Below are 21268 nucleotides of genomic sequence, written 5' to 3' on the forward strand. Positions count from 1 at the left end.
TCCCATGGTTCAGCTTACTAGTCTAAAAACAGCTTCTGTGTCTGGCAAGATACTGCATTGTAAGTGCTGTTTAAAAGGGCTTGTCAGTCATTCTTTTTCTGAGCCAAACATTGAAATGATAAGGACTGTTATCAATTATTATAAAACTGTGAGCTTAATACAAAGTGCAAGTGATAGATTTTGTGGGCAATAAAAATTTTAGCAATCTCTTGCATGTTGTCGGCTTTTAGTTCAGAGCGTGTGTGAAACCTGCAGACGTTGTAGCATAGAAGGCAGCTCTAGATATTACACATTTACTTGGGTAGTGTGAGATGACATCTGCTGTCATGTAACCTTCTCCCTCAGCACTGTTGCTGAGGATCCTCTACCGCCAGGCAATTTGCTCTTTAGTATCAGCAGTAGAGGTTTAGGCTGCCTGGAACAGACAAAAATCAGAGGAGAGGGCTTAGAAACAGGCATCGAAATGAAGAGAGGGAAAAATGCTGCAATTTCCATAACAGCTTCAGAGCTCTGTTGTAGAGTGGTATTGCTCCTCTGGTGCCTTAATTCCATGAGGTATTTCACCCTTACTCAAAGGCATTTAGAATTTACGTAACTACAGGAAGTCGTTTGGAAAGACTGAAAGTAGCATGGATTGAGTGATGCTAGAAAGGCAGGGCTTCCACAAGCATCTTCAAGAATCATGCTGGGCTATGGAAAAGGTTCAGCCTGTGGCAGGTGGACAGTACTTCTATAGGAACAGCTGTTCTTAACGTCAGAACTGCTTACTTCTGATGATCTTTGACTGTGATATTTTCCTGTTGCTAGGAATTCAAGAATCAAAAAATTAATTACTTCTGTTTTTCATATGCCCACATTCCGAATGTGTAAACTTAAAATGTTAAGTTCTTGGTGGACAATGGAGTTCTCTACTTCTGTTTTTTTGGGGGGTTTTTTTGTCCTTCTTTCATGAAAAAGATACCACATACTGGGTTTTGAATACCATTTTTCTAATATGATAGTGTACAGACTGTTGCAATTCTAGAGCAGCTCTAGCCTGGAAAATTGCTATTAACCCTTTGATTAGCCCAGTATAACTCACCAGCACTGGAAAACCTTATGACAGCAGTGTTTCTATGGTAAACTAATTTCCTGGGGTGCTTTTCCTTTTTATCTCTGCATTTGAGCATCTTTTTTGAACTACCCTGCCTGACCAGTATCCATCTCTTGCATGTAAGAGTCACAGGACCGGTACTGTATAAAGTGGAAAAGCTTAGAGAAAGTATCAGGAGACTTTTTTCAGCATCAAGATGGATTTGTGAATGACCCAGAAGAGCAGGCAAGAGTGAAGTGCTGTTTGTATAAAGAAATAGATCAATGTTGCCCCTAGTGGCAACGTTGTACATGCAGTATTTTCAACATAATAGCAGTATCTGTTCAGTAGTTCTGTTATTTAAATAGTATCTTTCTTTGAATAGTTTTTGTTTAGTCAGGGTGGTTCAGGGAACTGGGTGAAATAGAGTAGAGAATAGAAGTGTAATTACATTTTCTTGCTTGAGGAGAAAGAGTTCTTTGTTCTTTGTTGTAATCAGACCAAAGATTATAATGTAAAAAACTTCACTAAAAACTGTAATACAAAACAATTGGTTGAATAGGTATGTTTTCTTGTGAGATGGGTATCACCTGGACTTACAGATGGCCACAAGATTGATATTTTACTCTTTTGGTTGCTACAGAACTGCAGTTGTTCCTTGTCTCTCTCTTCACAAAATAGCAAGTTTTCTTGGTCAGGCGAGCATGGAGAAAACATACTCTTCAGAATATAATAAATACATAAAATGATTGGGCAGCATTTTGGAAAGAGCCAAAGTCTTACTCTTCATCATGTAAGCAGTTTACTATGTGATCCAAAGAAGCCTGACTGTATGACATCGTGACTTTTGCTGTCTTAGGTATGAGAGACCATTACTAAGATGATAGCTATTTCAAATTCTGTAAAAGAAGTCAATTAGCAAGAGTCTATGGTATTAGGTTGTAAAGGCAGTTTAATCTTACTTGAAAATGGAGGCAGGAAAATTCTGCCTTGTGAAAGCTTTTGTCTCAGCCGTAATAAGAACATTAAGGACAGAGATGGGTTCTGCCCTTACCAAAACACATTTTACAGAGTTGCTGGTGTGAGGAATTCCTGGAGGTGACAGTTAAAGTAACCCCCTGCTTAGCACTGTTTACTGGCCAGTGTAGCTGGAGATGTGGATTCCTTGATAGTTCTAAATGTTGTCATGTAATCTCATTTGAGACTGAAGTGAAACTGTTTTGGCCTGAGCGCTGTTGCTGAGTAGATACTCGTTTTAAAAAACCAAAACAAAACCTGTTCCAGGATGCGTGTGAATACAGAGAGGATGACGAGCAGGTGGACATTGAGACCGTGGAGGAGCTTTCAGAGAAGATTAACATTGCCCGTCTGAAGGCCACAGCTGCTCATATCGAACCCTCCGACCCGAAGTAAGCACCCCTGGAGAGCACCTGTGTATCCCCTGTGTATCCTGCTGCTGGGCTGGCGTGGAGTGATCCCATTAAACATCAGGTGTCATGTGATGGCAAGATAAAGCCAGGCTTCTGCCGTGCCTTCCTCAGCACTGGTGCTTCCCAGTGTCTGTGAGGATGGTGCTGGCAGCACTAAGAGTAGTATCAAGGTGGCTTAGCCTTTTTGTTTTTCCCCTCTGATTAATTCATTTATGGGGATGTATCTTGTAATGTAAAATTATTGAGTGAATAGCCTCCCTTCCTGCAAAGTGAAAATTAGCAGGGTTGTCTTTGTTTTACATGTGGTTTTGTAAGCTGTGTTTATTCTTCCTGGTGGACTTCTGGGCAGGAACAGTCATTAGGTCAATCCCTGACACTGAAAATGAAGCTTTGTCTTTGGGACCATTGCCCCAGCAAAGAAAGTATTTTCTTATTGACATATAGTCTGCCATGGTTGGATAGCTTGGCTTAATTTTTTTGCTTGTTTTTTTTTTTTTTTTTGTTACTGTTGCTGCCTTTGCATTTATAATGACAAAGGCAAAATAAAAATATGGCTTACTGGAGGAATGTAATGACAGTTGTGGCTGTTTCTCAGTTGCATCAAACAAAAAAATGAGGAACATTGCATCTGTCATTATTTTTGCTTGAAGATTTTATTTTTAGAAACTTTGAAAAAACTGTCTGGTGCTATTATATGTCTACCAGATAGTTACCTCTTTTTTCCTCCCCTTTAAGGACAACAGCTCAACTTTTATCCTAAGGTGATGACTTTGCTTTAAATTTTGAAGGTTTTTCAGTGAGAGAGAAAAAGAGATGTTATGTTTTGCAAAAAATAATTTTCAAATGTATGTTTTCTTTGTTTTGTTGCAGCTCCTGAGATATGAGGAAGCTGCTGTTATTATATATTAGGATAGTAATAAATGTGAGGATTTTGGTTGGTGTTTCTTGGTGGGGGAGGAATTGCTCTGCCATCTATATTAAATCTGTGTTTATTGAAAAGAGAACCAAAACATAATTTAAAAAGATACTTTGTGCAGCTAACAGTCACAAGCTGAATTTATTCTTTTTGTCATATAGTGAAATAGTTTGTCTTTTCCACTCTGAGATAATTTCACAGCTTTCAGAACAGTTCAGTTATTTCCAGGATGATGGCATTAGAGATAAGAGCTCACTTTCTTGAGAAAACTCAAGAGTATCCTGCTTTTAGGCAGTTACACAAGAAAAGTTAATTTCAAGGCATAAAAATGAGCAATTCTAGACTGTTGGGATGTAGTTAATGAGGATAGAGTGTATGAGACGAGTAGCATTGGGAAAAACTTTTTGCCTTTCTTCCAGATACCATCCTCCTAATTCTTCGGATGAAACATTATCAGAAAAACATTCAAAGGTATATGTTTGCTCTCCTCTTTCCTTTTAGTATCACACCTCCATTTTAAAGATAAACTTTCATCTCACATGCAGCTCTTAATATGATTCATCTGCCTTGCAGATACTTGTGATTAAATGCAGGAAACCGAATGTGCTGGGGGGGGAATTGCTCAGTCCAAATTTCCTTAAGGCAAAAGGGCTGGTGCTGGCATCAGTGGGTTTCAGATTCAGCTTTAGCTATTGGAGGAAGATCTGCCTTTTATTTATGGCTGCGTTTGCTTAGGTTTTGTATTCTTGGCATGAATAATTTTTACAGCACGCTTAAAATAATAAATGGGTAAAATGTTCATGTGTTGGCGAAGAATGTAGAATTACAGAGGCACAGCACTGGATGAAGGATTTCTAAAAACGGAAGTTTGAATATATATATGTTTAGGCAAGTTAAAGATATCACAGAATCCTTTCAAACCAAAACTCACTGCAGTCCTTCAGAATCTTGTGCTGTATTTTTGGGTGGGTGGCTCTGAAGCCAGTTTCTCTGTCCATAACTTTCTGTGATACACTTGACGTCAGCTCTAGGGTTTCCTTCTGTGGTGGGATGGGGCCTTGAGTGCAGTTGGAAACTGGTGTATTTCTTAGCTACAGCAGGATGGGATGTATGCCTTTGCCTGAGACCCCTGGATGGGGTCCAGGATGCTCTGTGTGCCTCACCTTTTCCATGTGTCCTCCTCTCTGCCCTCGAATTTAGGTTGTAAGGCCCTCCCTTGACAGGAACCCATGGCCAACACGGGAGCGTTGCAGCTGTACTGTGCTCAAGTCTGCATGTGAGAGCAAAATGGCTCTCAAGAGCCAGATTTTGGGAGACAAATCTTCAGATTCCTCCTAGTCCAGCAGGCTCAGAAATAGTATCACTGAATCTGAGAGTCTTTCCGCTCATGCTCTGGGGTTTGAAGCAGACCTAAAATTATCCAAAAAACTGTGTTAATTACTTCCCTATTAAATAAATAGCATAGCTGTACAAAACCTGGAAGAGTAATGATGAGATAAAAAACTTTTGAATCTGTGGAGATCAGTAATTTTTCTTATTGTCTGGCAGTTGTTTTAGAAACTTAAATAAATTCAAAACCAGAGGCTCTTGGCTGCATTCTGTGTGTTGGTGGATGTCTGGGGTGATAAATGTCAATACCATCTTTCACATTCTGACTTACAGTATCTCTTTGGCACCAACCCATAATGAAGCTATGAAAGAAAATGGAAATCAAACTAGTTTAACTCCAGGGAAAGATTCAAGTCCCCTGTATTTGATGTAATTATTTCATTCATTAGTAGACTTTCTTGACAAGCAAACAAAAAATACTTGGCTCGAACATACGTGATTTTGTTGTAATGTTGTGATTTTATCTAAGTAGCCTTGTGTTGTAAAAAATACAAGCTTATGAACTGGAAGGACTCATGCTCTTTTCTGTTAGGGTTGATATGATTATGTTGGTCTCTTCTTTGGTCACCATTTCATTTCTTACTGTGTGTCCTTCTGATTCTGAACTTTCAGGAAGATTTAGTAGCCGGATAGCATGACGTGGAATCTTCAGGTGTCTGTAGAAAGGCTGTAAATCTCATGTGCATTTGAACATTGCCTGCCATTACATTGCCTTCTTTACTTAAACTGGTCAATCTGGTTGCTCCTCCTGCAGAAGCATCAGACCTGGAAAAGAAAGCTGAAGTCCCAGGCTGAAGCCTTTGCTCATTACCGCCAGACACACACGGCAAACGAGCGTCGGCGACGTAATGAAATGAGAGGTCTCTTTGACAAGCTGAAGAAAGTTTTGGGGCTACTGAACCTTCCCAAGGTCTCCAAATGCTACATTCTCAAGCAGGTAGGTATTTTGGAGCTTAAGTGAGGAGGAGAATAATTTAATCTGGACAGTAATTATGCTAGTATGAACTCTTCAGGTGAGTCCCAGTGTAGAGGGGACTTCTGTCATCTCTGCTGGACTCTCTAGAACAAAACAATACCTGAAAGAGTCTGTATTCCAAAAAGCATAATCTTGATGACATGAACATATGTTTTTGGATTGGGCCTCCCCTCATATTCTTCCTGAATCGTGAAATGTTATGTCTGAATTATTTAGTGGTTTACTGTGTACATAAGGAAATTTTTTAATCCATTAAATCAATTACTTTTTTAATGCTTGAGAAGGCATTTATACAGACATTAAAAGCTTAATTATAAAGATGTAAATGACAGGAAACTAAACAAGAGTGGTAGATATGTAATTATGCTTATCTACTGTAGCTAGAAACTGGAAGATAAAAGTTTGGGGTTTTTCCTAAAAATGGCTGACCTTTGGAAGAAGGACAAACAAGATGTTAATCACTCTTCAACCAGCGTTTAGGGAAAGCTGGCATTCATGGTACTTCACATGCTATCTCTCAATCCTATTTTCTCAAGATTACAGAAATTTGAAAATAAATTTTGTAAAGGTTTCTGGGAAAGAAAATTATTTGTGTATCACTGGTTTATAAATCAGTTCCCTGATACTATTTTAGGCCTTTGAGGAAATCCAAGGACTGACAGATCAGGCAGATAAGTTTATTGGACAGAAGACGTTACTGACACGCAAACGAGATGGTCTGATCCGAAAAGTATCCACGCTTTCAGGTGAGACTGGTTTTGGATGCAAACTAGCTGTAATAATGAAAGATGAAGGAAAAGGCTTTTAGGAGGGAGAATGTGTGGACTAATTGGTGGATCCAGGTGTGTCATTGGTTCGCATAAAATTCAGACTTGTGATACCAAACAAAGTTGTGCTAAGCTGTGACTCAGTGATAGGCTCATCATGCTGGTAGAAATGGCTTTTGTTCTCCTTCATGCCTAAAGGAAGTGTGGAACACTCTGCTGGGAGCCATGGGCTTGGGTTCCTTTGGAAAGGTTGGGTGATGGTGATGGTGTTACTTCATTCTGTCACTGGTCACTTCCTGAAATGCCATTTCTGCTCAGCCCTTCACAGTCACACACAGCTCTCTGGTCAGTACTGAAACCTCCAACTCCTTGCAGAGCTTTGCAAATGACTCCTTGTCCTGCTTTCCCAAGAACCAGTGCTCCTATGGGCTAGAACGTGTCAGCTCTGTACACAGAACAAAAAACTGAAGTAGATTATAGCTGCTGCTCATCCAGACATTACATCTTGTACTTAATATGTCTTTCTGTGCCATTTGGAAGGGTAGGAAAGCTGTGACACATTTTCAACCAGTGTCAAAATGTGTGATCAAACAAAATATTATTCTAATCTTGCAGTCTGGGACTATAAACAGCGAAATACTTGTAAAGTAGAAATGAAAGATGCTTAAATCTTTTGTATTTACATTAATCCATTCATGCATATATAAGGTATTTGATTTATAAATTGAAAGGTGTTGTAGTGAAGTCTAGTAATCTAGAAGTGTATGAGAGTCCTTTTGAGCAGAGAATGAAAGCAAATAACTTCACAAAGTAGTTATCTGATCTTTTGCATTCCTAGTGAGACCTGAGATTTTGTGAGGAAAAAGTCCTGTCTCAGGACAATTAGTTAAAGATGTACCATGATGTTAGACTATAAACACTAAGCAGAAAACAAGCTAGTACAGTCACTTGAACTTGGATCATATAAAATTGTGTATATATGCAGAAAACAAATTATTTATGAAATCTGTGTGTTTATCCAAGGCTAGAATTTTCATGACAATGATAAACTGTATGTGAGTTTACATTCAAATGTCATTTGAGTAACAGGGTCCATTAGTCCAAGAAATTTCATTCCATGTAGAGGTAACATTTTATCCAGTAGTCACATGTTTATCGTTAGGAGATGTGGCAGGATTTTTTTATAGCTGTGGGTATTTTCTACTAGTTCTTGTTCAGCAAGAACTTGTGCTTGTCCAGGCTAATTTCTGCTTATCAAAGTGGCAGATAAATTCTAAAATGTGTGGATGTTTCTGAAGGGAAAAAAAAATTTGAATAAATGGATAATTGCTTCACTCTGATACTAAGTATACTATTTACTTGGTGGGGATGGTGGTTATCTGTTTTATAGTAATTTAATAATGTCATCTTAACACATTATTAGTTCTATCTTCAGCATTTTAGTTTTGGAAAGAGTATTTGAAAGTAGGCTGACTATCTGATAATTTTTCTGTAGGAAAGACAGAAGAGGTGGTCCTGAAGAAGCTGGAATATATTTATGCTAAACAAAAAGCAATAGAAGCACAAAAAAAGAAGAAAGAACCTGAGCCACAGAAATCAGCTGCACCCTCCACTGCTAGCAGCCAGCAGGAAGGATCCTCTGCTGCCCCCAGAGAGCCAACCCCGATAGCGATGACAAACAGAAGGGGCAAGCCACTGATCCTTGCCAGGAGAGGAATCCGGGCCACAGGTGGGCTGCAAGTGGTGCACGTCCTGCATCAAGGGGAGACAGCCATTGAAGCTGCACCCTGTGGGAAGGCAAAATGCCAGCTGGCTTGTGCAGGCAGCCTCACTCCTGAAACAGAATTGTGCATAGGACCGGGAAATGTCCATATGATAGGTGTGGAAACCACTTGCTTTCAGTAAGGATGAGACCAGTACGACTGAGGTCTTCAGGTGAACATGACTTCAGAGTTTCAGAATGATGGGAAGTAAATTCTTAGTAAGTTGTCCTTTAATTTCAGGGAGTTTCACTGCAATCCAGCAGTAATTTGTAAGAGTTGAAGGTGGTTCTTTTTCTGCTGACTCAAAACCTGAAGTTCAACCCCCCAGAATGCTGGGATTGCTACAACAGACTCTTTAAAACCTCCCTTCTCAAAATGCTGGCTCTCAACATGGTGGAAGTTTGCTCTTAAATTAAATGGCAGAGTTGTCAGACGTTGGAGAGTTTTTTTCTGTAGCTGGGAATTTGTAGAGAAGCGTTCAACATTTGTGGAGACCTTCACGTCATATATGTAGGAAGGAACAAAAGAATGGCCCCTTGCAGAGCTGTACCTAATCCTGGCTTGCAGGGTGATGTGCCAGAATAAATGAGTGTTTTACTTACCTCTTTTCTTGCAGAGGACTCCTCAGCCTCTCTCACACTCACGGCCGCAAGCGTAGTGATGACTCCGCAGGGGCAGGTGCTTACGCTGAAGAGCCCCCTGGTCCCAGGGCAGGTGGCAGCTGTTCCTTCCACGCTGCTGCAGGCTGAGCTAAAGCCTCGAGGGGTTGGTACTGCCATGACAACACAGCCAGGTAGGATCACATGGGATGATAGTAATCAGTATAACGCTGTTCATAGATCTGCAGCACAGTTTATGAAGTTAGTAAATTTTGCTTTAATATTTTGGATTTTTTTAAAACTTGGCTGAGGTAGAACTTGGCGCTGATAAGAGAGATTACGTGTCATTAACTCAAGCTATCAGTTTATCAACAGGTTAGTAAAATGTGTTAAAATTTTGCTATTCAGAAATTAGGGAAACATAGGAAGAATTCCTAATCACGTAACCACTCTGCATTTCTGTTTTTAATACTTTAAGATGTTATTGAAGTCTTGCCTTGAAGTGCACTGCTCCTGTTTTCCAGGAGTATCTGAAGTGTATGAAAGTACTGTATCTGAGTATCTGAAAGGCTTTTGTTTCCACTTCATCCCGTTTCGCTTTTCTTGGATAGGTGTTACTTCTGTGATGATTCAGCTGCCAGGATCAACAGTTCCTGTCCAAGTAAAAGGAATCCTTACTAACTCTACCATTCCTATTACACTGTCAACTGTTGCTGGGAATCCAGCACCCTCAACAGTGGTATCAACTACACCACCCCACTCAGGTATGATCTTTGTTTTTCATGGATCTTTGTGCTTGCATGCAGGGAACATGATCCTTGCAAAGCTGAAGGTAAATTGTTTTCTCTCTAGGGAGTAATTATAAGTGTTATTTTCTGGGTATTCAAAGAAAATCATGATTAAATGTTTTGAACAGTTTACTAGGAGATTATGGATTGGAGCTTTTTAACTTTCCTTCATCTCACTGAGCCTGCTTGCCATCAGGAAGGTCAGGATAAATAGATACTGGGATGTGTCTGTGGTGTAATGCATCCTCCTGGGGAAGCTTCAGTTCAGAGTGATGGTGGGGCTGCTGAAAATCTTTGCCTGTAACATCGAGACTCTTACTGTGGCACAGCCCCTTCCCATACCCTGCCAGCTCTGCTGCCCATGGGAGGGCTGTTTTTCAGGGCCTCATGCTGTACATTGGATCTAGGTGTGGGGTGGTTCCTGCCAGCAGGGTTCTGCTTGCCATCTGTTGTGCTGAAAGCAAGCCACTCACTTTCTGCTTCCTTGTAGTCGTTCAGTCATAATGAAAAAGGAAAGTTTACTTCAGATTTAGGGTTGGGAAAATCTGAGTGCTATTAACAGGGAACAGCTAGGAGGCAGAAAATAGGTAATCATTTAGTCCTGGAATGTCTCTGTTGTGCACAAAACCATAACTGCAAGATGTGATCATAAAAACAAAGCATAAAAAACCAGTAAGAGAGAAAATTCTCATTTTGTTTGCCTTGTGCATCACCATCTGAACTGTAAGCATTGCAGGTGGTTGCACTGGAGCTTGCTGTTGTTCTACAAGTTGAAAATTAAGCTATTGGTGTGTTAAAGCTTCAGTTGAGCAGAGCTGTGTAATCAGTCTAAATTGCAGTTTGCTTGAGGAAGACCTGAAAGTGAGCTAATTACACTTACTTAGGAATTACCTTGCAGTTAACACATACCCTAATGGATGCTGCTTTGTGTGGTTTTGCAGAAAGCGAAGATTCGTTTATGATGCCAAAGATTGTTAATGTAACATCACTGGCTGCTGAAGCAGGCATGAATCTAAACCTGAACCGAAACAAAAATTCTAATGCAACAGCAGCTGCAGGGACTCCAGCTTCTGAGCAATCCTTGGCTGTAGCACCCCCTGAAACTACGAATAGTGACAACATTCTTTCAGAAGAAAAAGCCAAACCATGTCTTGGAGGCAGTGGTGGAGATGGAGGAAATACCACAGGTCCAAAGAAAGTTTTCTTTGAAAATAAAGATGTCCTTCCACAGCTCTGGAACGTGTCATGTACAAAAGAACCTCCAGAGTCCTTCAGCAAAAAACTCTGCGTTGGTGAGTTTGTAGGAAGCCAAACCAGGAGGAAAGATGGTGATTCTGGAGGGGAAAGATTAAAATCCAAAGAATTGTCATTCCGCAAGCTGCACATCAAAGATTCCAGGATAGAAATGGAATTGAGGAAAGTGGCTTCTGCAATGGAGGAAGCAGACCTGGATACAAGTGAGATACTGAGCAGCATCGAGGAGGGCGATGACACCGATGAAACCCTCACTTCGCTGCTCAATGAGATCGCCTTCCTCAACCAGCAGCTGAACGATGATGCCTCAGCCATGTCTGAGCTGCCTGGTTCCCTCAGGTCGGATTTCTCTCATAAAGATGCAGAAGCTCGTCGGGGAACAGCCAGTGATCTCTCCGTTGCAGATGACTCTTCCTTCGAGTTTGGCCATTTGGGAGGCAGTTTTAAGGACCTTTCTGAAGTTCCAGGAGGTGGTGGCTCTTTAAGCCCCCTCCTGCTGCACCTGGAAGATGATGACCTTAGTGATGGGGACAAGAACTCTGGGGAGCCTTCATCTGAGGCAGATGTCTTAAAGATAGTGATAGGTACTGAAATGAAGAATCCGCTTTCCAATCTGTCTGTAACCGGTGGTGGGAATGGCAAAACAGTAACAACCTTGTCAGATGCCGCTAACGTGACTCCGCCAGTTTTGCAGATGAAGACTAATCCAGAAGCCGGTACTGCTGACAAGTCGTGGAGGCCCATGCCGAAGCTGGCACCACTTGGTTTAAAAGTGGCAAGTCTGCCGGTGGACTCAGAGGGGCAGAGTAATAAAGTGATGCCTTTACTGGCACCTATAGTTGCAAAACTGGCTCCTAGTGGGGTAAAAAATTCATTACCTGCCACTCTTCAAGAAGGACAGGATAACAAAATGCCCGCATTAGCACCTCTGGTTGCGAAGTTGAATACTACTGGGACCTTGCCTTCAAGTTCAGCAGGCAAATAAGTGCAGATGTTTTTTATCAGACTGGAAGAGAGATCTAGAGTAGTGGCCAGTGTCATTGTTCAGCAGCCTCCATTGTCTGCAACACTTGTTTTCTGCATAGCATCAGTGCTGTGTTCATCTGAGGGGCAGGCCCCAAATTGTCAAGTAAGTGTTAGGAAACTTCAAGCATGTTGATCTACTTTTACCTCACTGTTGTGTTCTGGGTGTTCTCCTTCCCCTTCTCAAGACAACAGAGATGATCTGTAACCATTGCTGGGCACATGGTATCCTTCCAAAATTGGGTTCTTCACAGGAATAGTTATCGAGGGACTGAGAAACTGAAGCTGTTGAAAGAGATTTGTTTTCTCTCCCCAGCAGGGAGGCAGCTGTGTTGTTGGGAAAAAAAATTAAATTGGATTATCTGTTTTTGTACCAGGCAAATTATCTATGCAGAAATGGCATTGTTCATATTTGCTTGTTTTAATATTTGCAGAATATGATAAATATGCAGAAATCAGGTTGTAGTTACTCTCAAAGTTGATACCTAGAGCAGCAGAAGGGAAATCTGAGACTGCAGAGGGCTGAAATGAAAAGGTTTTTTCTTTGGTGCTAGATAGTTCTCTAGCAGAGACTTTTTAAGAGCTTATGCACAGAACATTTTAATAAACACTTATAACTCTCACTGCTGGGGAAGAAAAACACATCTCCACATTTCCCAATGTAATTAGATGGAGGACAGTATGTTAACTTTAATAATACTGTCATCACTCTCACCTCCTGCCCCCACACAAATACTTCCCCTTTTGATGCTTAGGACATCTGTAAGGAAAAATTGCAGAGAGTTGAAAGAAAATGTGGCCACCCTATTGCTACGTCATTAAATACATTGCTGAAGTAGCTTGAGTGTTTTCCCAGGTCCTATTTTATTTCCTTCTGTCATTTTTCAAGATGTATGTGGTGGCTGGGAATGTTCACACCAAGTATTGCTTTATGAAAACACAGAATGCTTTCAGGAGTCTTGTAGCCTGGCATAAGTGAGCGAGGTGTACATGTGAGTGTAAATATGAAAATATGTGTATAGCTTTCCAAACCTTTCATTTCTTTATAAATTCAGGAAAGGTACTCAGAGGTTTCTCACTGCATTTGCACAAGCTGTGTATAGCAAAAAAGTCAACAAAAATGCTCATTACCAGGGAAATAGGGCAGTATTGAATCACAAGATGTATTTTTTATTCTTCTCTGCCACTGCTTACTCAATAACCTGTAGATGCTCTTCACTGTTCAGCTGTTGAACTGTGACGGGCCTGCAGACTGTAAAGATATTTATATTTTTGTACACAATTTCTGTTTTCATAGTTTTCTTGACAAATGAAGTTTTCAGCCTCGGAGAGATGATTTGTTAATGAGTATACACAATCTTTTCCTATCAAGTTTGTAAATATAAGTTACGGTGCGCTTGGGGGGCTTCTTAACTGTTCCAAAAAGGTAAAAAATGTTGCCGTGAAAATTGAAAACCATACAGAATTCCGACGGTGCATTTTGTTTTATGTTTAGGAATGTAATTCCATGTTTTAACTGTTCCAGCAACAGCAGCTGGGATTACCCCCTGCCATCCAAATTGCCCATCTTTGTTGGTGCAGTAATCCAGGAATTTCATCCTTCCAGCACTGAGGTTGTGCAGGTGTTGCGAGCGATGTTCTGCCACAGTGAGGGAGCACTGTTTGTACAACCATAGCCCTGTTCGGTACGCTGCATCTTCTGGATCCATGTCTAGGTTAGATCCATCAGGGAATGAACATACCTTGGGTGTTTCCTCAGCATTTTCATTATTTATTTTATGCCACAGAGGAGAGAAGCCCTTCAAGCTCAGTGTGTGTAAAGTTACTCCAGAGACTACATTAAAAAAGATTTTTCACCTGGGCATTCTAAACTGTGTTTTAAAATAGTTACATACAACTCTTTTGCCTTTTGCATATTTACTATTTTAATATTTCATACAAGTCTAGTATTAGTGATTTGAAAAAGAGAGTTTAGGTCATTATGAGAGTCCTGCAGGGTGTTACAGTTGTCACTTAATGCCTTAGGAAAGGGGATTTACAGTCCCAGTAAGTAATTAGACAGATGTTGCTATGTTGCTTCTTTTTGAGGATTTTAACCTTATTTTAAACTAGTAGAAACATGTTGCTTCTTATTAATGATTTTAACCTTATTTTAAACTAGTAGAAACATGTTGCTTCTTATTAATGATTTTAACCTTATTTTAAACTAGTAGAAACATGTTGCTTCTTATTAATGATTTTAACCTTATTTTAAACTAGTAGAAACATGTTGCTTCTTATTAATGATTTTAACCTTATTTTAAACTAGTAGAAACATGTTGCTTCTTATTAATGATTTTAACCTTATTTTAAACTAGTAGAAACATGTTGCTTCTTATTAATGATTTTAACCTTATTTTAAACTAGTAGAAAAAAATGCTGCTTCTCATTAAGGATTTAAACCTTATTTTAAACTAGTGGAAACAATGTTTCTTCTCATTAAGGATTTAAACCTTATTTTAAACTAGTGGAAACAATGTTTCTTCTCATTAAGGATTTAAACCTTATTTTAAACTAGTAGAAATCTGGAGTAACTAAATTACTTTACTAGCACTACATCAGACTCAAGTTTATTTACCTGGGAATCTGGTTCTGACTATTTCTAATAGGCTGAGGTTGCTTATTGTTTTAACTTGTAGTAATTTGTTTTTCCAGTAGATTTCATTCCTCCTGTGTGAGAAACAGCAGCAAGACTTGTGCTGTGATCACTTTTAAATTCCTAATCACTAACCCTTGTTTCTGCACCTCACTTTTTCATGGTTCCAACAGCCAGTTTTAATTAGCACACAGAACTGTGTGTTCTCTGTGGGACAGAGAGGCTGTAACATGATAACCGATCACACGTGATCTAAAAGAAATAATGTACTTTTCAGGATGTTCTGTTTATTATCGGGGAGTATAAAATTTCTGTATGTGAATTTACTGTTTGACACTGGGCAGAAAAAAAAAATTACTGCAGTAAAAATGTAATGATGTCAAGATGACAGCAAAACCTTTTGGTCCCTAAATGTTACTAGAAAATTAACTAAGAACAGCCCCCCAGCCTGGCTGTAAAAGGTGGCATTTGGTGTGGTTCTGAGGAAGATCTTTGATGGGTTCTACCAGCCAACAAAGCACGTTTGAAATGCTCTTGGGTTTTGCTCGTTTCACTGTCTTGTATCTGCAGCACATTATTTTGCTATGAATTTAAATGCTGACTCCTTGCTCTTCCCTTAAGCTCCCAAACATTTTAAAAGTTACATATGCTGTCATTTGAGGCAATAATCATAGAATATAACACTTTATGAGAAGATTCTGGAAACAGGAGAAACAAGGAAACCCCTGCAAGGCGCACGTTCTTGCTTGACCAAGACACCTGGAGATTTTCTTTGTTTTTTTACACATCTGTAAATAGACTGGAATGTTTTTAAGAATATAATGAAATGTCAGATTTAGCTTTTTTCCTTTTATATATTAAAATATATCTTTCCCTTTTTTTGCTTTTGAAAAATTGATATTTTTGTAGAAATCTAACAGTACAAGACTCTTAACTGTATGTGAGGGACAAAGTGTAAAACTAAAATAAACCAATCAAGTTCAACTAGAAACTGGCTCTGCAAGTTTGTTACAGGGAGAGAGGGGGAGCAGAGATGACGTGGTGGTGGGCTGTTGGTGACACGTGCCATTGCCACATGTCACCAACATTCAAGTGCTACATGAATGCTTTGAGGCACGAGCTTTGGCAGCGCAAACACTGGTTTTGGTTCAAGGGATCAGATAAGAGAGACCTCTCCCTTCAGTCTTAGCAGTATGCAGGAAATGTCATCCCTTGTAAGAGGGGATTTTGACTTGCTGAGTGCAGAAAAGGCACCAAAGGGACTTTCTTTTCTGCGAGATGTACCCTGAGCAGGAAGCCAGGGGGGTTAACATTTGGTCATGGCACAAAAAGAAACAGAACTGAGAGCTGAGAGATGAAGCCCACAGAAAAGCTTAGATTTCCTTACCCCAGCCCCAAGCCTGGGTTTGTCCTTTGTGTCCTTTAGAGAAGAACACAAGAGCTGTCCTAATGGGAGCAGGTTTGCAGATCTGCCTTTATGTGAAGTGTCAGAGGAGAAATGCTTTTAAAAAGAAATGGATAAAATGCCCATAACAAATAGCTGTCTATGGCTTCCACATGCAGTAATTGGAAAGTGAGTGGGGGTTATTTTGTGTGGGTTGGTTTTTTGTTTGGTGGTTTGGTTGGTTGGGGGGCTTTTTGTGTTGTTTTTTTGTTGTTGTCATTGTTGTTTGGTTGGTTTTGTTTGGTTTTTTCCCTTTTTTTTGGTGGTATTTTTTTTTCATTATGTAGTACATTTCTACAAATGAGAAGTTAGTCTTACAGACCTGAGAAAGAAAATACAACGAGGAGAAGAGTTACACATGAGGGTAAGCAATTGACTGGAGAAGACATGTCAGAGAATTTATTTTAATTTAAAGCATAACATCAGACCTTACAGGAAAAAATTAATAAAAATGGTTGACGCAGTCAACATATTTTCTGAAATTTCTCATTAAACCCTTCAACAAGGTCTCCTCCTCTTACTCCTTTTTTTCAGGGCTAAAGTTGCTTCTTGGAATAGAAAGAAATATAAGCATGAAGTATATCCAGTCAGCCTTGCAATGGAAAGAACTTTCTAATAGGGGCCAACAGTCTGTGCTGGGGATCTGTGTTTTCCAGCATATTCATCGTGTTCTGGGAGATGCAGATGGTGGTACAAATAAACTCTGTTGACAATACAGTTACAGGGAGTCTGTGCAGTAACTGATGCTACAGCCAGATTTGAGCCTGTAAATGCAATCCAAAAACGTTCAGGACCAGTTTGTCCATAATTGGCAGTGAATGGAATCTAAATTAATAACTGTCATTTGGGGTCATGGCAATGGAGGAATTTTAATGCCATTTGTTGTCTCTTGAGCTCGGTGCTGCATCTCTTTGCCCTTTTAACTGCTGCTGCGCACCAAGAAGGCATCGTTACACCACAGTGCACTTGGCTGTTCCTGTTCATTCGGAGTTTGAGGTGCCTCAGCTCGCGCTTTAGTTGTCCATCTTGTGTCTCCTGCGAGTTGGAGGTGTCTGACCAGGTGAGAGCTCTTCTGGAGGTGTCCCTGTCTTCATTCTCTTAATAGAGTTCTACCCCTAGAAGGATTTAGTCTCCACTTGTCTGGGTCTTTCTGATGAAGAGGAAAGCCTCTGTGTCCGCTGACCAGCGGCCTGGGCCTCGCAGGCTGCCAGCACGAACTCCGTGCAGTGTTTCAGGCAGCTGGAGAGCCCTTTGCCCCAGGCTTCCAGCCACCTCCTGCGCGCTCATCAGTGCGAGCACATCCCACATCCCGGTGCCAGGGAAGCCTTTGGGACCTATGGCTGTGTTTGTCTAATCCAATTATGCATCCAGCCCAGCAGCCAGGTGTCTCACCTGTCCTGGTGTGTTTGGGAATGTCCCCTCTGTCCCCTGTTTTGGTGGGGCTGCCCTTTAGCACCTCTCTGCTGCCAGCAGAGCTGCTGTGACACAGAGCGCAAAGGCCTGTCCTTGCCGTAATGGTGGTCACTTACTTGGTACATCTTGCTCTTGTGAGGGTTCCCTGTTTTCTGTAGGGCTGCCGTAATCCAATTATGCATCCAGGCCAGCAGCCAGGTGTGTCTCACCTGTCCTGGTGTGTTTGGGAATGTCCCCTCTGTCCCCTGTTTTGGTGGGGCTGCCCTTTAGCACCTCTCTGCTGCCAGCAGAGCTGCTGTGACACAGAGCGCAAAGGCCTGTCCTTGCCGTAATGGTGGTCACTTACTTGGTACATCTTGCTCTTGTGAGGGTTCCCTGTTTTCTGTAGGGCTGCCAGCATACGGGACTGTGGTTCTTTGAGGGTACAGCTGTTGGCCCTGGCTCTAATGTAAGGCAGATGCTGGAAATCAGAGTGGGGAGACTTCAACCCGAAGGCAGCATTTTGCCTTAGCTGTCTCAGCTCTCAGCATGGGAGTAGCTGCTGGGGACCAGGATCCCTGCCTGTGTAGGATGTGGATGTGATGGGGGGTGCATCAAGGGGCAGCCACAGCTACGTGGGTGTGAGCAGGCAGGCTGCTGTGCCGTAGGAGCAGGGCTGTCTGTGCCAGCCTGCTGGGACCAGCTCTGAGGAGGAGGAGAAAGGCTTTCCTGCTGCCTTTGACTTCCTTTCCCATTCCTGCCGAGCACAGGGCTCCCTGTAGTTCCCCCGTGTGACGCAGAGCGGTGCCCCTGGCAAGTGCCCGTGCTGTGCCTCGTGGGCTGAAACCAGGCAATTAAATAGCAGCTAAAAAAAGATATGCAGACATAAGCTGTGTGCCATTTTTAGCAGCTTTCAGCACCGATTAACTCCTTAGACAGCAGCTGTATGAAACAGCCTGCCCAGATCCTCCTGGTCTGTCCCAACCCCAGGCCTGCTGGGGCAGGGCTGTGGCTGCCCACAGCGGAGCAGCAAAACCTGTGGGTGTGCAGCTCTTCCCTGGCTTCTCCAGGACATGGGGCTGTGCGGGCACAAAGCCTCTGGGCAAGGTCTGTAGGCTCGTGTGGATCTGCAGAGCTTACCCGAGCAATGAGCTCCAGTTAGCAGCTGAGGCTACTGAGCACTGCGAGGATATAAAACTCTTCATGCCTCTGAGGTGCCACTAGATCTGGAAGATGGACTTTGGTCCCCTGGACTTTCAGATCCAGTGATCTGTGATTATTTTTAAGCAAAAAATGTAAAGTAACCACTGTACTAATACCAATCATCTTAAAAAAAGAGGCCAGAATTTGCTTTTGAAATTGTGCTGGACCCAATCTACATAAAAAACGAAATTGGAAGATGAATGCATGACACAAGCTCACTGGTTTATGGAACAGTAACAGTGTATTTTCAGGCCATGGGGATGGGATGACTGATGACCACCTCCCCTTGCAGAGTGAAAGTATGATCAAGACTTGTTTGATTTGTAGCAGCTTGACTGTTCTGTTTAACAAGAAGCCCATTAGCAGGACAATAAGAGCTTTACAGGTGTTTTCAGAACAGCACACCACTCTCTGCTGAAGGCAGTTGTAGCAGCATGTGCCCCTGTAGCCTCCATTTCAGTGCCTGTCTGGGATTTCCTGCAGCAGTGAGAGGGGAAGGGTGGGTCTGCACTGGAGCTGACTTTGGCAGAAGCAGCTGGGGAAGCTGCTGCCAGCTCTTGCACCACGCATCCCTTGCTGCCTTCACAGTGCCCTGTGTGCCAGAGCCCCTTGCAGGAGCTGCACAAGCTGCTCTTGGCCTGAGGGGCAGGTGCTCCTCTTTCTCCCCTCTTTCCAACAGTCCTTCTGCCTGCTCAGGCCTGGACCTCTGAGCCCCATCCTCTATGTAAGGAAAAGGGGCTGAGACCCTGCTGCTTCCCACACTGCTCCCTGGCCTGCCATGACACACACACCAGCACCTCAAAGCCCAGGCCTGTGGCTACACTCGCCTTTTGGCACCAAGTCGACTGCTAAGCATGTGCTGGGTCCTCTCTTCTGAAGAGCAGCAGTGTCATGCCAATCCCTCTGCCCTCTTCTGCTTCCCTCTGGCTCACCCTGCCCTCTGCCATGGCTGAGGCCTTGCCAGCTGTATTCTTTTTAGTCACAAAACATGTTCCAACCTAAGGTGTCCTAAAACAGCAGTAAAATTTTTGAAGGGATCCTGGAATTCCTTGCTGAGTTTCTTTTCTCCTGAAGGAAAAACCTCAGTGGAGACAAGGTGTCTGGTTTCTTTTGGTATCCAGTGAAGGCTGGAACTGTTTGTGTAAACAGCAGCTAAAGGTGCCTCTTCCTGCAGGAGCTGTTGCTTGGCGTGGGTGAAGCTGTGCTGTCCTCGGCCACGAGCCCTTGGCCCCCATGGCCCTTCTCTGTCCCTGCCTAAGCCGGAGGCACGGGCAGTGCTGAGCTTTGAAAAGGTGTGAACTAATGCTGTGCCTTATTTTGGAGACGTGCTGGACCTGGACGTTACTATAAAACGTTATGTAGCTAGAGTAAAACATGATTTGATCAACCATTAGTGTCCCTCTGGGGCCTGGCTGGAGCCACGTTTGTATGCTCAGCCTTGGAAAGGCAGCAGGCCTGGAAAAGGTCCCCCTGCCTGGGCAGCCCTGTGTGGGGTTGGATGGGAGTCGGTGGAGCCCCATGTGTGCCCCTCGGATTGAGGGTGGGGGCAGCTGCTGGCTTGGCTGGGGCTGGCTGGGTCTGGGCTGTGTGGGAGTGGTGGTGTGGCCTCTCCTGGGGGACAGGTTATGGGGCTGGATAACTTCAGATGGGCCAAGCTTCAGCAAACTTCAAGCACGTGTGAAGGTTTTTGCATATGAGATGGATAACACAGCTGCTCTGGTTGTTTTGACACCTTTTTTAATGGTGTAGGTCTGATGTGATCGTGTTTTAACTTCTGTTAAGGTGACTGGCTACAAAACCATGACAGGAAAAGGAGGTGCTGGCAAACCTTTTGCAAGGACAATGATTAACTCCTGCTCCCCAACTGGTGTCTGCACTTCTAGATTACAATGGCTTCTTGGTTTTAAAAAATGACTCAAACAGACTTGCAGCTCATGAGTGCTTTTGCAAAGTTTTGAATTTGCTTCCTTAGCTTTTGAATGCCCATGGCAAAAAAAATCTCACCCCACAAATGTTTTATGGCTCTGACATATGGGGCAATCAACTTGAACCGGGAGGCTTAGTCTTCAAGAAAAAATTTTAATAAATGGCTCCCACCAGGCGAGCTGAACTGATGGCAGCCACAGTGGGAATTGTTACTACTGTGCTCCAGTGTAGACAAGGCCTCATTGTCTGGCTTTGATGGGGAAAATGTCCAGTTTCGCAAAGTTTGCTGAGCAAGGGAGAAAATAATTATATTGCAGATCAGCTTACAAGGGACACATTCATGTTTGAAAGAAAACTCGATTTTCATAGAGTGAGGAAGAAAAGCATAACTGCCAAAGGAAAAAGCCAGCGGCATTGGTGACCTACTAAAATTGCCTCAAGTCAGAAGTTATTCCTGGCTGAAGGTGAGTCCCAAGGGGCTGGATCCTTGGCTCTGGCTGAGAGGCAGACAGTGCAAGTGGGAAGCGTGCAGGAAACCAAGCACTCCTCTGCCTCTGAGGGTGCTCTGTGCTGCCGGCACCCGGGTGCGAGGCGGACGTGGCAGAGAGCAGAGCCCTTGTGTGGCTGCTGCTGCTGCGTTGCCTCAGGCCCCAGTGCTCCTGTGTCCCCAAGCTCCCCCATTGCCAGGGCA

At 42.5% G+C, this 21268-nt stretch overlaps 1 protein-coding gene across 9 annotated transcripts in view; it reads left to right on the forward strand.

The window, feature by feature from the left end:
- The window catches only part of MGA (MAX dimerization protein MGA), a 57781-nt gene extending 43670 nt beyond the window's left edge, over positions 1–14111 (forward strand). For 8 of the 9 annotated variants that reach the window (XM_041404639.1, XM_041404560.1, XM_041405175.1 and 5 more), the window contains 8 exons: positions 2357–2481; positions 3838–3889; positions 5562–5744; positions 6418–6529; positions 8046–8279; positions 8930–9106; positions 9524–9676; positions 10642–14111. In XM_041404639.1, the coding sequence (XP_041260573.1) occupies positions 2357–2481; positions 3838–3889; positions 5562–5744; positions 6418–6529; positions 8046–8279; positions 8930–9106; positions 9524–9676; positions 10642–11939 (2334 nt within the window). In that variant the 3' untranslated portion in view covers positions 11940–14111. The remainder of the gene's footprint in view (positions 1–2356; positions 2482–3837; positions 3890–5561; positions 5745–6417; positions 6530–8045; positions 8280–8929; positions 9107–9523; positions 9677–10641) is intronic. The other variant, XM_041405004.1, reaches the window with a different exon arrangement.
- The last annotated feature ends 7157 nt before the right edge of the window (positions 14112–21268 follow it).

This window comes from Onychostruthus taczanowskii, unplaced genomic scaffold (assembly GCF_017590055.1).
Source record: "Onychostruthus taczanowskii isolate IOZ18803 unplaced genomic scaffold, ASM1759005v1 scaffold1, whole genome shotgun sequence".
NCBI classification, from domain to species: Eukaryota; Metazoa; Chordata; class Aves; order Passeriformes; family Passeridae; genus Onychostruthus; species Onychostruthus taczanowskii.